Source organism: Pyrus communis, chromosome 10, assembly GCF_041283825.1.
Source record: "Pyrus communis isolate YQ-2024b chromosome 10, ASM4128382v1, whole genome shotgun sequence".
NCBI lineage: Eukaryota > Viridiplantae > Streptophyta > Magnoliopsida > Rosales > Rosaceae > Pyrus > Pyrus communis.
Genome location: NC_142574.1, coordinates 725,232 through 741,268, shown reverse-complemented (window position 1 = coordinate 741,268; position 16,037 = coordinate 725,232). Strand labels below are relative to the sequence as shown.

The 16,037-nt window shown below is 36.5% G+C and overlaps 2 protein-coding genes and 1 pseudogene across 2 annotated transcripts; all 3 read left to right on the top strand.

The window, feature by feature from the left end:
* The first annotated feature begins 5,153 nt into the window (after positions 1–5,153).
* On the top strand, positions 5,154–6,212 carry LOC137727510 (uncharacterized). Its single transcript, XM_068466360.2, has one exon. The coding sequence runs from the start codon at positions 5,209–5,211 to the stop codon at positions 6,202–6,204; it is 996 nt and encodes a 331-aa protein (XP_068322461.2). The 5' UTR covers positions 5,154–5,208; the 3' UTR covers positions 6,205–6,212.
* Positions 6,213–7,731: 1,519 nt separating this feature from the next.
* Positions 7,732–8,563, top strand: LOC137727508 (casparian strip membrane protein 1-like; annotated as a pseudogene).
* A 3,671-nt stretch (positions 8,564–12,234) lies between these two features.
* On the top strand, positions 12,235–13,356 carry LOC137727506 (uncharacterized). The gene has a single exon (XM_068466357.2). The coding sequence runs from the start codon at positions 12,273–12,275 to the stop codon at positions 13,287–13,289; it is 1,017 nt and encodes a 338-aa protein (XP_068322458.2). The 5' UTR covers positions 12,235–12,272; the 3' UTR covers positions 13,290–13,356.
* The last annotated feature ends 2,681 nt before the right edge of the window (positions 13,357–16,037 follow it).

The window sequence follows — 16,037 nt, the reverse complement described above, 5'->3', positions numbered from 1 at the left end:
AAGGTGTAGCCTTCCCACCTTCGGGGACTGTCCAGCCTTCCCAGGCAGGTTGTTGATGTATGCATGGTACATCTATCCTTGTAGGTGTGTTTGCAGCGGGAATATGTGATCTTGTCACTTTTGCTAGATCATTAAAAGCATCTAGCATGCTTTGAGAAATACTCTGAAGATCTATAATTCGATGCACCTCAGTTTTAGACCGGGCAGTGCAGGGATCTAAATGAGACATAGTGGGAGCATACCACGTTAATTTGCGTTATTCTACGAGAACATTAACATGTTTATCTCCTCCTAACGACGGAAAGACTGTTTCATCAAACTGACAATCCGCAAAACGTGCAGTAAAGAGATCTCCTGTCAAGGGTTCTAAGTAGCGAACAATTGATGGTGAATCATAACCGACATAGATTCCCATTTTTCTCTAAGGACCCATTTTGGTATGTAGTGGCAGTGTTATTGGCACAAAAATGGCACACCCAAACACCCATAAATGAGATACGTCAGGTCGTATCCAATGACCAACTGTAACGGTGAATGTGGTTGAGTAGCGGTCGGCCTCAGGCGGACCAACATGGCTGCGTGCAATATTGCATAGCCCCAGGCATATACTGGTAGTTTGGTTCTCATAACCAAAATCCGAGCTATCAATTGAATGCGCTTTATGAAAGCTTCTGCCAGGGTGTTTTGGGTGTGAACATGGGGCACAAGATGTTCCATATCAATCCCTACTGACATGCAATAATTGTCAAAAGTCTGTGACGTAAACTCTCCAGCCAGTCAAATCGACTTAATCAGATAATTAGGGTGGTAAGCCCTTAGCATAATGATTTGAGCTAAAAGTTTAGCAAATGCGGCGTTGCGTGTGGACAACAGGCAAACATGTGACCATCGTGTCGATGCATCAACCAACACCATAAAGTATCTAAATGGTCTGCAGGTTGGTTGGATAGGTCCACAAATGTCCCTTTGAATCCTCTAAAGAAATTTATGGGGGTCGTGAATAATCTTTGTCTATAAGGTTGAGTATTCAACTTCCCTAAAGAACACACTTTGCATGGCAGGAATCCAATATAGGGATGTAACTTATGCCCGTGTGAAGATTTGAGGATACAGTGCATTATGTCACGTCCAGGATGTCCCAAACGATCATGCCAAAGCAACAAAATGTCCTAGAACTTAGGCATAGGGCCGGCCACACTGGGGGCTTCTATGCTGCAAATGATTATGATGTATAACCCACTCGGCAGACGTTCCAACTTCACTGAATACGTTTCTGGCCATATTCGTACAAAGTGATGCAAAGAAATTCAGAACCATTATCTTCAGTGGTTTCAATATGATATTGATTATCTTGAATATCCCTAAAACTCAGCAACGTTCTTCCAGAACGTGGAGAATAGAGTGTCTCCTTAATGGTCAAGTTAATGCCATTGGACAACATAATACGTGTCTTTCCGTATCCTTCAATCAGGTTGGATGGGCCTGAGAAAGTTGTCAAATGAGCTTTCTTGGGTACTAAGTTAGTAAAATAGTGTCGTTCACGCAAGATGGTGTGTGTGGTTGCACTATCTGCCAAACAATTAACTTCCCCACTAGACATACCTAGAAAAAAATTGATTGAATTGGTCACATCCATAAATATAAGTCCATTCATTCAATTAAGCAATTCGAGAAAATAATATCCATTCAAATAACAATCCATAATTCAAAACAAACCAAAACAAAACAAATTATTCCAAATACTTAGAAAAATTGTTCAAAATTAAACCATAAACCTAGAAAATAAAAGGGTAGGGCCGGCCACTCCTAGTGGGTTCGGCCACTCCTAGTGGGTTCGGCCACTAGGGGTAAACACCCTAAAAATATGTCTAATTTATTCATCCATAGGAGTTGACGCCTCCTGAAAATATGATATCTCCATTGATGTAGTTGCATCTTCCAGATGATCCACATGTGCAAAGTTAGACTCACGACAGGAATGATACTTGGCAATAGCCTCAGGGGAAGCTCGGCATACACGTGACCAATGATCCATTGATCCACAACGATAGCACATGTCCAGTTAAGTAGAAGCAAGCTGAACGGGAGCTTTGCCCTTGTTCTTGAAGTTTGAGGCCTTAGGGGCGAGTGATGGACGATGCTGGGTCACATTTCTTCCCTTAGGTGCGGCACTTTGTTGACCTTGGGCTCGTGGTGGGGCTTGCAGCCCATTGCCACGGCCACGACGATTCTTTTGTCATTTATGGCTGCTAGAATAGGTCGCATGTGCTTTAGGCACGGCGTTCAAGCCAGTGGGTCGAGATTGATGATTCTTCATCAAAAATTGGTTTTGTTTTTCAACGAGAAGTAAAATAGAGATCAAATCCGAAAACTTGGTGAATTTATGTGCCTTATATTGTTGCTGCATGACAATATTAGTGGCATGGAAGGTCGAATAGGTCTTCTCCAGGAGATCTGATTCGGTTAGTTCCACTTTGCAGAATTTCAACAGTAAACGGATTCTAAAAACTTCAGAGTTGTATTCATTCACGAACTTAAAATCCTGGAAGTGAAGATGTTGCCAGTCGTGTCTTGCTTCAAGCAGTATATGTCTTTCTGGTGATCGAAACGATCAGCCATAGTAAGCCAAAAGTTATGTGGGTCCTCATCAGCGAGATACTCAGTCTGCAATGCATCATGAATGTGTCTTCGAATAAAGATTATTGTAGTAGCCTTCTAAGTTTCTTCAACAAGTTTGCGGCAATAGGTGTCTCGATAGTGACTCTAATGCCCTTTGCAGTCAGGTGGAGTTCACGTCTTGAACCCATTTCAGATAGATTCTTCCAGAAACTTCTAGAGCGGAGAAATTAAGCTTGTTCAAGTTCGACATGTCCCTAAAATGGAGGGGAAAAAACGTGAGTAGTCATATGGTAAGCCATAGACATATATCGTAGAACATACAAGTTCTATAGACATGTATTGGTTTAATTTATACATGAAAACTACATATTTCATGTGGTATGTTTTGAATGAAAACTTCAGGTTTCGAAGGCACTAAATTTGAAACTACAGGTTCAATTTAGTTTTATGAACAATTAGTTCATAATGAGAGATTCCTGCAAGAAACACATAATGCAATATACTAATTTAAATATAGTGGATTTGAGGTTCTTCGAGAACTCAAGTGTAAGAGTTTTGTTACTACAAAACTATGTTACGGTTCAAAGTATAAAAATATATTATTGAATCATTAATGTCCAAAAGTGATTTTCAGGTCAATAATTTTGGATTCATTATCAGATTAATGGACTGTAGGTCACTTTTAATTAATTCAATAAATCAAGCCATACGGGATCGATTGTATAAGCTAAATAATATTATTGGGTTGAAAATATAGCCCCAAAAATATTTGGGCTTGGGTTGGGTGCCTTAAGAAAAAGGCAGGGCCCAAAAAGGGCCTTGGGAGTGAATTGCAGGTCACGGGGGTGGAAGAAACCCCAGCTGCAGTTGAGTTTCAATTTTTGGGCCTAGGGGAGGGCACGAGACAAGGCGCAGCGAAAGCTGGCCTATGGGTTTGGTGCGGAAAGCCCCAATCGCAAAAGGGCTGGCTATAAGTTATGCAAGCCCAGGCAGTAATAAAGCCCAACAAGCATGGCAGCTTGCTGGTGTGGGCCGAGACAAAGGATCAGGGTTATAGGCCCATGCAACATGGAACCCAAGCCGGAAGCTTGGTTCAGTCCGAAAATGAGCAACAGGCCACCGGTCAAGGTGCAAACAGGCTTAAGGCTTCAGGCCCATCAAATTGACCTCAGGCCAAGGCCTAGTTTCTGTGTGCACAGAGATGGTGCAGTGGGTGTGTCGCACCATGTCCAATTCCCTTTTTTTTTCGAAAACCCTTAAGGTTTAGGAAACCCTAAATATGCTTCTAATTTATTTTATATAATTTGACTCACAAATTCCACATAGATGATGCATGAAACAAATATATAAACATATACAATATATATATATATATCGTAAGGAAAATATAAACATAGAGAGGTTCATGCATCATAGGGAATGTTTTCATGCTTCGTGGACGTTTCAAATATCTTCTTTTATTTTAGGCATACCTGATTAGCAGAAAACAAAAATAAGCCTTTGAATTTGGTGGATGATAGCCTCCTCCTACGATGTGTCAATTCCTCAGCTTCTGGTAAGAGCGTGCTGATAACGTGTTGTAGGCCTATTTGATTAAACGATCTAGGGTTTAGAGAAAGAGGGGGCCGGCGACAATTAGAGAGAAGAGAGATTGATTTAATTGTAAGGTGTGTTTGATTCACCCCATTGTGCCTTTATTTATAGTAGTAGGCTAGGTAGGTAAAAACATTTCCCTTTAGGATTACAACATTTAATAGGTAATCTACTTCTAATAGGAATATAAGATACATTCTCATATCTACTAGGATTTACACAATCGCATTCCTATTCTAAATATATATGCAACATATTGTAACTTTTTATTGATTTATACAAAATCAACCAATCAATTACTAATTTTTATTTAAAAAAAATTATGTACATGTAAATTCATTAATACATTAATGTTAAGGTCTCATTCAATGAACATAATACTAATTTTTCTTTATATTATACTAATTTTCATATCATGAGATCATATGATGAATGAAGATATGAATTCAGCCACTAGCTTAGTTTAATGATTTTTTTTTTCTTCCAAATTCTAAAACCGTTCTGTGCTTTAATTAAAATAATTTTTTTTTTTCTATAAACGATAGCGTTAGTTGATTAAATTATTAATTATTAGGAGAGGAAATGATTGATAGAGATCTAACACGCATAATATGCATAAACATAATTAATTTCTGCAACCATCTACAAAATAAATTTATATGGCGTACATAGCATCTTTCCAAAATTCCTTAACCTGAATAAACCGTTGGAAAAAAAAAAAAAAAAGGGTTATTCACCTTATTTTAGCCTTAGGATATTAGATCACAGACATGTATTTCTTCTTGATGAGTTAGTAACCAGCCAATATTGACATTGACTTGGCTAGTTTCTTGGAAACGCAAGGGTAATCTTGTATCATAATGTCCAACATACTTTCCTATATAAATTGCCAAAACGTTTCCTTCCCCCCATCAGTGCCATCACATAATTCATAACTTCTCTTTCGCCAAACATTTCCCTCTCTGAATCAAAATACCATTAAAAGGAAAAGCCACCATGGATAGAGAACAAGATGAATTGCAATTTCTTGGGATTTTTGGCATCTACAAAGAAGCCTACAAAATAGTATTTTCACGCAGAAAAATCTTCAGCCAAATTACATTAGCCTTGATCCTCCCTTTGAGCATCGTATTCTTGGCGCACATAGCACTATCAAACATCATTCTCTCAAAGATCATCCACAACGAAATAGTCCTTGATGGAACAAGCACCAACAATCCAAGGTATGAAAAAATATCAGATGTCATATCCTCCGAGTGGGCAACGTATTGGCTTTTCAATGCTGCATACTTCACCTTCCTGCTCATCTTCAGCCTCCTCTCCACCTCTGCCGTTGTATACATGATCGCATGTATATACACAGCGCGAGAAATCACCTTCAAGAAGGTGATGAGCGTAGTCCCGAAAGTGTGGAAGCCAGTTATGGTCACGTTCTTGTGCACTTTCATGGCTTTTTTTTGTTACAACATAGTGGCTTTATTAGTCCTAATCATTTGGGTACTTTCGATGGGCATCAGTGGTGCCAGTGTTATAATTGGGTTTTTACTATTCATTGTTTACTTCATAGGGTTTGTTTACCTAACCCTAATCTGGCAACTGGCTAGCGTGGTCTCTGTTCTTGAAGAAGCTAGAGGGATCAAAGCCATGGCGAAGAGCAAGGAACTACTAAAAGGAAATATGTGGGTGGCTACAATCATATACTTTACACTCAACGTTTTGGCCGCCCTTCTACAATTTGGGTTTCAACAACTAGTTGTGAGCGGAAGGTCATTTAGTGTGGCTGAAAGAGTAGCTTATGGAGTTATATGCTTGTTGCTGCTTCTCAAGCTGATTTTGTTTTGTCTTGTGATCCAAACTGTGCTCTATTTCGTTTGCAAGTCGTACCACCACGAAAACATCGACAAATCGGAGTTATCAGATCACCTTGAGGTTTATCTGCTGGGGGGTTATATGCCTCTCAGCTCTAAGGATGTTCAGTTTGAGCAAGTTTAATTATGTTTTTTTTTTTAAAGCAAATAATATTATCTACACTGTCAAGATGAGGGAGTGGGCTAAGTCTCATAATAGGTCAGCCACAATAATGTGGTTCAAATTCGTCTTTGGCGAGAGTCAAACCTAAGAACTCTCACTTACAGGTGAAAAAGAATACCAGATCGTAATACTAAGTGACAAGTTTAAATATGTTTTATCCAAGTTTCATTTGGTGATAATATTAAATAACTTCTGTATTACATAGCTACTTCCTCGATGATTAAGTGGGAAAAAATATATTTAGTGGTTTATGTATTCATAAAGCTAGTTCTTGTTTTCTATTCCTTTATACATGATGTTGAAGTTCTTGACCTTTTCTTTTTCTGCACCTATTTTGTGGGTAGTAGACTTAATTTGTTGATGGGCGCCTGTATATGAACAATGAATTGGGATTTGGGGTTAGGATTCTGGGTCCAAATCCTAAAAATTTTTCACATTGCATGTTTAACCAATTACTCGAAACATCCATGCTCCAATTCTGAAACAATATATATTTATTCTTTATGAACTGGACTGGAGCACACCCCAAACAAACTACACTACCACGTGTATACACTACATAATCTATAAATTTCAACATGAAACATGAACCGAAATAAATGGTAGGTGACAACACATAATTGAGAAGTTTTTTATTTTATTTTTATTTTTTTAACAAAAGATATTATTTAAATTAAGAGGAAAATAGTGCGTTTAGATTAGTAATTATACGATTCAAATTCGTCTTTAGTAAGAATCAAACTTAAAACCTCTCACTTAAAAGTAAAAAAAAAAATATCACTAAACAGTAGTATTAAACGACCATAATTGAAAAGTGTTAGACAAAAATAAAAAAATATTGGGTATTAACCTACATGTGTATATTATACGGCTAGTCCCCGAAAATGCCTAAGTTGGGCTTAAAATATTTCTTCTATCCCGTATAATATTGGGTATTAACCTACATGTGTATATTACGGCAAGTCGCTCTTCTTCACTACTCGTACCAACTTGCTTTTCTAAATGGAATTTTTTTTAAATTTATGCGGTGAGGCTCGGTTCCGGATGTTCAGAACCAAAAACAAATCCCTTTTTTAACTTGTAGTTCAGTTTCAAACTGAAACTGTTTTAAAATCCCAAAAACTCAACCGTTTGGTGTTCTCTGGTTTGGTTTGGTCCATGTTTAGATTTTGATTGTCAATCCCAAATGCCCACCCCTAAGAGCATCTCCACCAGTTAGTGGAAGGCAAGGATAACTAAGGGCATGTAAGTTGCCTTTTGTATTCACAAATTTTTTTATTTTTTAATGCTTTGAAAATAAAACGATTGTTTAATTCTAATAAATTATTTCAAATATAAGACAAAATCTTAGCATTACAACAAGCATAATTAATTTTAAAAAAGTACGAAAAACTCTTTTAGTTATATAACCAACTACGAAATCGAAACAATCTTATTCTTAATAGCATTCAACCTAGGGGTAATTAAGTGCCAATTACCAAAACCAAAATGATGAGCGCTAGCGGTGATCATTCATCCACAATCGACAGTTCAGAGTCGAGAAATAAAATGGCATTCCAAAAGAGAAGTGCCATACGTGAGGGTAGAAGCTGCTCAAGGTTCCAATATTAAGAATCAAAAGGGAGGATGGAAGAAGGGCATTGCCATACTAGACTTTATTCTAAGACTTGGTGCCACTACGGCTGCTCTCTGCGCTGCCATTGCCATGGGGTCTATTGATGAGACTCTTCCTTTCTTCACACAGTTTTCCAATTCCAATCAAGTTCACATTTTATAAAACCTAATCAAAATAACATTAGTGACGATTTATTCTTGTTAGAAAGATTGTATACATGTTTCATTTGAACACATCACTCATTGGATATGTAAATGCAGGTTTTTTGCGATAGCAATGGGTATATTGCGCGCCTACCTTCTCCTCTTCCTTCCCTTCACCATAGTAACCATTATTCGTCCCCATGCAGCTGCTCCAAAGCTTGTCCTGCTTATTTTGACACCGTACGATTGCTTTTTCTTTCATATTTTATATAGTTTTGTAAAATACATAATCAGTACTTATATTAATCCGTACACATTGCCTCACATGTCTTGAAATGGAATTTACAGTTGGCGCTTGCTTAGAAACAGGTTCTGCCGCTGCCACTGCCATAGTTCACCTGGCCCATAATGGAAATTCCGATGCAAACTGGCTTGCTATTTTCCAACAATTTGGTAATTTCTGCCGGAAAACCAGCGGGGCTGTGCTTTTGGCATTCGTTGCAGTTGTTTTATCTTTGTAATCTTGATTCTGGTTTCCGCTTCTTCTCTCCGAAAAGTTTAACGTGCTTCAAGAAAGCTCCATAGTTAAATTAGTGAGTTATTTGCTTTCTCAACAGTTTAGCTTCTGCTTTCTCAGGCTTTTGATTTTGTTGTTGTCTTTGCAATTGATGTTAAATTGTTAATGCATATGATGTCGTTGCTGTCTTATGTATATACCATAAGAGCTGGTTTTGTAGAAAGATTTGGATTTATATCTTTGTGTTATTTTTTTGTTATTTGTTGGTTAAATTCTGCAATGCCGCCAAAGGAAGATGGAATCTGTGGAATTCTGCAAGAGCGTCAAAGTGAAATGCAGTTGCTCGGTTCAGATATGCCGTACATGTCGTATGAGTTATCAATCCAATCCGATCTTTTGAACCAAACGAGCCTTTAGGGTGTAAATTGACAAAATTGAAAGGAAGTGGCCCATTTTGATAAGCACCCCCAAACTTCAGGTGTGTAAATCGTCTTTTGCTTATTTTAGAGACCAAGCTTAAGCGGCCAATGCTTGTCCAAACCAAGCACCACTGTGAGTTACGTGGGTGACAACCATCTTAAACCAAGCATGAACAACTAATGTTTGCCCTACCAATTCACAACAACTTATCTACCCCAGCTCAATAACGACGAAGACAACCAAGAAACCAAGAATTCATAACTTCAACTAAAGAACACTAAAAAAAATAACTAGTACCAACAAATCCAAGAATAAAAATGAAATGAAGAATGAAAGAATAGAAGCGGAAGCCCAAAGAACAAAAATGTGAAGTGGAAGCCAAATCAAAATAAAAATGATCGCTCGATTAAACTTTAGCAGATTCTCAAGGATCTAACATGAGGAAAACTACAAAATATAGGGGTCAAATAGCAAATTCTCAACTGTGTGATACAAAATACAGGGGTCAAATAGCAAAAAAAGCTAGGTGGAGGTTTCCTAGCAGGCAATGAGTGTGTTGACTGAAAAAACTAGAGAAACTTTGGATTGACCAAAATTAAGAAAAACTAGAGAGACTTCGAAATTGACGGACTGATGAAAACAAACTTTCTTCCCCTCGACTCGACGTGAACGACCTGACGGACTCCTCTATACGGGCCCTCTAATCCCCTAGTTCCGAAAATGCCCTTGTATGTTCTCTTAAAACTCAACTGTACCATTTCCTTTTTTTTCTGCAGCTTTAACGAAGAAATTGCTAGGTGGGGACTGTGGGGGCTGCTGTGGGAGTAGGGTGGAGAGACCGAGCGAGCAAATGAAATGGAATAGGTCAGCAACATGTGACGTTCTAATTAAAATTTTATATATGCTAAAAAATTTATACATATCATTATTGTATTAGAATGAAATGCCGCGATACCATGTAAACCATACTCCACAGTAAGAGCCAAGCCAACGACTTCAACGTTGTACATGCTTGGATAAGAATTATATATGGTATTACACACCAAAAAAGAATATGAACATAAATCAATAGTAGAAATTTTATCCTTTTTTATTTTCAAATTGAGAATGATAAAAACAGACTTGTCTTAATCCATGATCTTGTTGATTCCACAAAATACTGAGAGAACTGAAGGGTTTATATTCCCTTTGGGTCTGAATGTCTACATACTTTTTTTTTGTGTGAAAGGAATGTCTGCATATTTAAACACATGTGCCAACCAATTGTGTGGCGTTTTATCATAAAAAGTTTTTGTACAATGAGATAGCTAGGGTTTTTTGCTTTTTTCCCTTTACAATTTTTTTTTTTTTTTAAAAAAGAAGGTTGTGTTAAGTGAGATGACATCTTGACAAAGAGATAAAAATAAACCGATAACGTGAAATTATAGGTAACAGGAATCCATAAGAAAATAAGAGAAGACTTCAAAGTTTGTTATTGGATAAGGTAGTATTTTTTATCACCACCCTTAACTGTGGTGCATGTTCACCATGTACTTAATTGTCACATCCCGGCCTGGGGGGGACCACTTCCAGGGCCCGCTCCACCACCGTAGCACGATATTGTCCGCTTTGGGTTTACCATTCCCTCACGATTTTGTTTTTGGGAACTCACGAGCAACTTCCCAGTGGGTCACCCATCATGGGATTGCTCTAGCCCCCTTCTCGCTTAACTTCGGAGTTCCGATAGAACCCGAAGCCAGTGAGCTCCCAAAAGGCCTCGTGCTAGGTCGGGATGGGAATATACATTTAAGGATCACTCCTCTGGGCGATGTGGGATGTCACAATCCACCCCCCTTAGGGGCCCGACGTCCTCGTCGGCACACCACGGCCAGGGTTAGGCTCTGATACCAATTTGTCACATCCCACATCGCCTAGAGGAGTGATCCTTAAATGTATATTCCCATCCCGACCTAGCACGAGGCCTTTTGGGAGCTCACTAGCTTCGGGTTCTATCGGAACTCCGAAGTTAAGCGAGAAGGGGGCTAGAGCAATCCCATGATGGGTGACCCACTGGGAAGTTGCTCGTGAGTTCCCAAAAACAAAACCGTGAGGGAATGGTAAGCCCAAAGCGGACAATATCGTGCTACGGTGGTGGAGCGGGCCCGGGAAGTGGTCCCCCCGGGCGGGGATGTGACAATAATCGTCTATCACGTGTCCTTTCACTTAATCTTAGTTAATTTTTTTTCAAAATTGAAAAAGTAACATTGCGAAAGTTAACTAGAGTTAAATGAAAACACATGACAAATGATGACTACGTTCAAATTATAAGTTCGTTAACTTTGAAACAATGGGCCATGAGCCTAAGGGCTGGTTTGGTATTGTTGTGCTTTGAAAAAAAACTGCTTCTGATGTGCTGTGAGAATAAGCTCATTTTTGCTGTTTCACGTTTTCAGCTTTTTTCACCCAAAACTGTGAAAATAAGTTGTTTTTAAGTGTTTACCAAACACATTTTTGAGCTTAGCATTTTTTTATACCTATTTTTTATAAAAGCACATCAGTACCAAATCAGTATTAAATAGGCACTATAACCTAAATCATGCAGTGTTTGAACATTATGGTCGGGTATTCACTTTTAATGTGATTCTTGATCCATTATCGTGACATTATATGATGATTATATGGTGTTATGAATTCAGCCAATAGGCCAGTTTAAGGATTTTTTTTCTACCAAATTCTAAAAATGTTATGTCCCTTAATTAAAATAATTTTTTTTTACAACAATAACATTAATGGGTTAAATTGTTAACAGTTAGGAGGGAGGAGAATCCATAGGGATCGAAAAGTATCGTCTACAAAATAATTAAATTGTTAACTTTTTTTATTCCACATTAATTTCCACCGCTACAGTCAAGTATCATCTGTAAAATAAATTTATATTGAAGCACATAACATCTTTTACAAAATTCCTTAACCTGAATAAACCTTTACTTTTAGAAGTAAAAAAAAAGGTTATTGACTTTATTTTAGCTAGGGCATTTTTTCTTCTTCAAACAAACAATATTATCTATACTAAAAGGATAGAAAAATGGGCTAAGTCTCACAATGAGTTATAAATAATATGGTTAAAATTCGCCGATATTAGATCTCATGTATGTATTTCTTCTTTAATAAGTTAGTAACCACCAAATATTGACATTGACTTAGCTAGTTTCTTGGAAACCCAAGGGTAATCTTGTATCATAATGTCCAACCTACTTTCCTATATACTTCCTTCTTCCCCTCACATATTTCATATCTTTTCTTTCGCCAAACATTCTCTCTCTGAATCAAACTACCATTAACAGAAAAAGCTACCATGGATAGAGAACAAGATGAATTGCAATTTCTTGGGGTTTTTGGCATCTACAAAGAAGCCTACAAAGTAGTATTTTCACGGAGAAAAATCTTCAGCCAAATTACATTAGCCTTGATCCTCCCTTTGAGCTTCTTATTCTTGGCGCACATAGAACTCTCAAACATCCTTCTCTCAAAGATCTTCCACAACGAAATAGTCCTTGATGGAACAAGCACCAACAATCCAAAGTATGAAAAAGTATCCGATGCCATATCCTCCGAGTGGGCAACTTATTGGCTATTCAAAGCTGCATACTTCACCTTCCTGCTCATCTTCAGCCTCCTCTCCACCTCTGCCGTTGTATACACGATCGCGTGTATATACACTGAGCGAGAAATCACTTTCAAGAAGGTGATGAGCGTAGTCCCGAAAGTGTGGAAGCGAGTTATGGTCACGTTCTTGTGCATTTTCATGGCTATCTTTTGCTACAACATAGTCGCTTTCCTAATCCTAACTATTTGGGTACTTATTTGCGTACTTACCGCACTTTCGATGGCCAAAGGCGATGCCATTGAAAAAATTGGGGTTTTTCTACTCATTGTTTACTTCATAGGGTTTGTTTACCTAACCCTAATCTGGCAACTGGCTAGTGTGGTCTCAGTTCTTGAAGAAGCTAGAGGGATCAAAGCCATGGCGAAGAGCAAGGCACTACTAAAAGGAAATATGTGGGTGGCTACAATCATATACTTTAACCTCAATGTTTTGGCCGCCCTTCTACAATTTGGGTTCCAACAATTAGTTGTGAGCGGAAGGTCATTTGGTGTGGCTGAACGAGTAGCTTATGGAGTTATAAGCTTCTTGTTGCTTTCCAAGCTGGTTTTGTTTGGTCTTGTGATCCAAACTGTGCTCTATTTCGTTTGCAAGTCGTACCACCACGAAAAAATCGACAAATCGGCGTTATCAGATCACCTTGAGGTTTGTCTGCTGGGGAATTATGTGCCTCTCAGCTCTAAGAATGTTCAGCTTGAGCAAGTTTAATTATGTTTGATCCAATTTCTGTAACACGTACATGATGTTGAAGTTCTTGACCTTTCCTTTTTCTGCATCTAAATTTTGTGGGTAGTGCTATCACATAATTCTTGATTTTGAGGTGAATTTTTTTTTTCAAACAATAAATTTTGTTATATTAGTCACCAACGGGATTCGAACCCCTGCCGTTATGCAAAGGCATATTTTTTTTTTTCTTTTGAATGTTGGCAATGACATTGGAAATTTGGAAGTGGATGCTTGAGGTTGGGTCCCCATATTTTATTTATATTGTATCATATAGGCTATATAAGTTAAAATTACTCAAAAGTGTTTGAATTCGGTGTTTCTTTTTAGTTGGGATTCTTCATTAAGATGGTCATTGAAATTGAAAATCGATCAATGTAATTCCTGAAAATGAGTGTCACCAATTCATGTAGTCATTGCATCATAATTTTGTTCAAAATTACGTTATGTACTGATGTAGCACATAATTAGGTCCCAGAAGTCTAATAAATATTACCATGTATATTAAAATATTAAAATATTAAAAACTAATTTTTATTTTGTATAATTAAAAACTAAAAAAAAGAAAAAGAAGAAGAAGTTGTGTCTTCCCGAGTACAACAAATTGATATGTGCAAGTGCAACATCTCTAATCAAGATCTCATGCAACAGACTCCATGCTCGAGGGAATGAGCAACTATTAGAAGTTATGGATGAACCAGGATGAGATGGCACGGGAAAAATGAAGAAGATGAACCAGGATGTTACTCAAATTCAAAATTAGAATATTTCGAAATTTCAATTCCAATGGAAGGTTTCCAGTGACTTGGTTGTAAGATAAAATCCAAATATTCGACTTTGGAAGATAATTTCAAGAACCAGTGCCTTGGTATAGAACCGGAGATTCCAGTACCCCGAAGTTTGATGAACACTAGTTCAGTTTTCTTACGACCACTGAGGTTCATGAAATGGAACACCGATGGATATCTAGGGGTGGGTATGGATCCGCTCTATCAATAAATAAAAAATATAAAAAATTTAAATGTTCTGTTCATTTCTTGGGTCAGCCTCCTAGGAGTCCTAAGGTTTTAGAAAGATAAAATGGTTTCCTTGGTAATGAAGGATCTGTCTGATGGTAAGTAATAGGAAATTAAAATTAAAATTAATTATCCTTTTGATAGGTAGATGAAGATGAAGGATCTGTTCATCTCTCCTGGGTCTGCCTCCCAGCGAGACGACGACGGAGCTCTTTTTTCTTTATTTAAGTTTTTAATTAGGGTGCTTTAGATTTTGATCCTTATAATTCATTATTTCTAGATAAAAACTCATCTATCTTTAAAGATTCATTTTAAGCCCAAATTTAAAATTTACAAACATATAGGAACACTATTGACATATTAATACAATTTATTTACACTCATGCCACTCATACTTTATGGTCCCTTTTCCAAATTCCTAAATTTATGTCAAATGAAAAGTAGTAGATAAAGTGAAATAAAATGAAAAAAAGTGTTTGCATTAATCGTATCTATGTCAAACTAGAAAAGTAGTTTTTTTTTTTCGTGATATATTTTGTAGCAATTTTATCCATATTAATTGGTAGGTAAACTAGTTTGTTCCAATTATTTTAAAAAAAAAATACTACACCTATATTATATATTTTGAATCAAATAACATTCCTCTAACTTGTAGGTAAATTATTTTCTATGTATTGTTATATATGTTAGACATGTTTTGTTGTTGTATAAACATGAGTGGAACATAATATTGTTGATTTTATACATCAAACTGCATTTCTTTTGTTATAGGTAAATTATTTTCCATGTACAAGTACTTATGTTAGGCAAGTTTTGTTATTGGTACATACAATATTTTGTATCATTGTAAAGAAAGATGTTACATTACACCCATGGTATAATTGTTGTAGGTAAATTATTGGAAATTAATTTGTAGTTAGGTAATGAACATTTTGCATCATTGGAAATGAACATTTCAAAGAGTAGGTAGGTAAATTAATTTGTTCTAATTATATATACAAAAAATTACACTACACCTAGCTATATTTAATTTTTCCAATTATTAAAAAAATTTATACTACACCCAACCAAATAACATTTCTCTAACTTGTAGGTAAATTATTTTTCATGTATCGTTAGATATGTTAGGCACGTTTTATTGTTGTATAAACATGGGTGTAACATAGTATTTTTAATATTATACATCGAACTACATTTCTTCTCAATATAGGTAAATTATTTCTTCTTTTTAATATACATCGAACTACATTTCTTCTTAATATACATCGAATTACACCCATGGTATAATTGTTCGTAGGTAAATTAATGTGCATGTAGATAATGAAATACAATGTTCTAATATATTAATAAAAAAAGGATAAATTCAAAAGTATGCAAGAGTAGGGTGAAAAAACTGAATCAAATAGTTTTATGAAAATTCAATACCTTTCTAAAAAATTGATATGCAATAAATTTTTAACATTAATGTCTTTTTTTTTTCTTGTTGCAAAATCATTTACTATTTCCTTACAATTAATTGTCTACATCAAGTATGTAATAGGGGTATTTTAGGCATGTGAAAAATGTAAAATGTGTGAATTAATATGAAGTTAATGAATTTGCTTATGTGGATCCTAGTCATTGGGTTTTCTTTGAGTAAAAAATTTATGTAGGGTTTTATATAAAGAAAATTGAGTTTGAAGGGCTAAAGTCATATTTTCACTTTTAATTATACAAA

What these genes read in the sequence shown, in the direction of transcription:
- LOC137727510 (XM_068466360.2), top strand. Translation starts at nt 5,209, where the DNA reads ATGGATAGAGAACAAGATGAATTGCAATTTCTTGGGATTTTTGGCATC.
- LOC137727506 (XM_068466357.2), top strand. Translation starts at nt 12,273, where the DNA reads ATGGATAGAGAACAAGATGAATTGCAATTTCTTGGGGTTTTTGGCATC.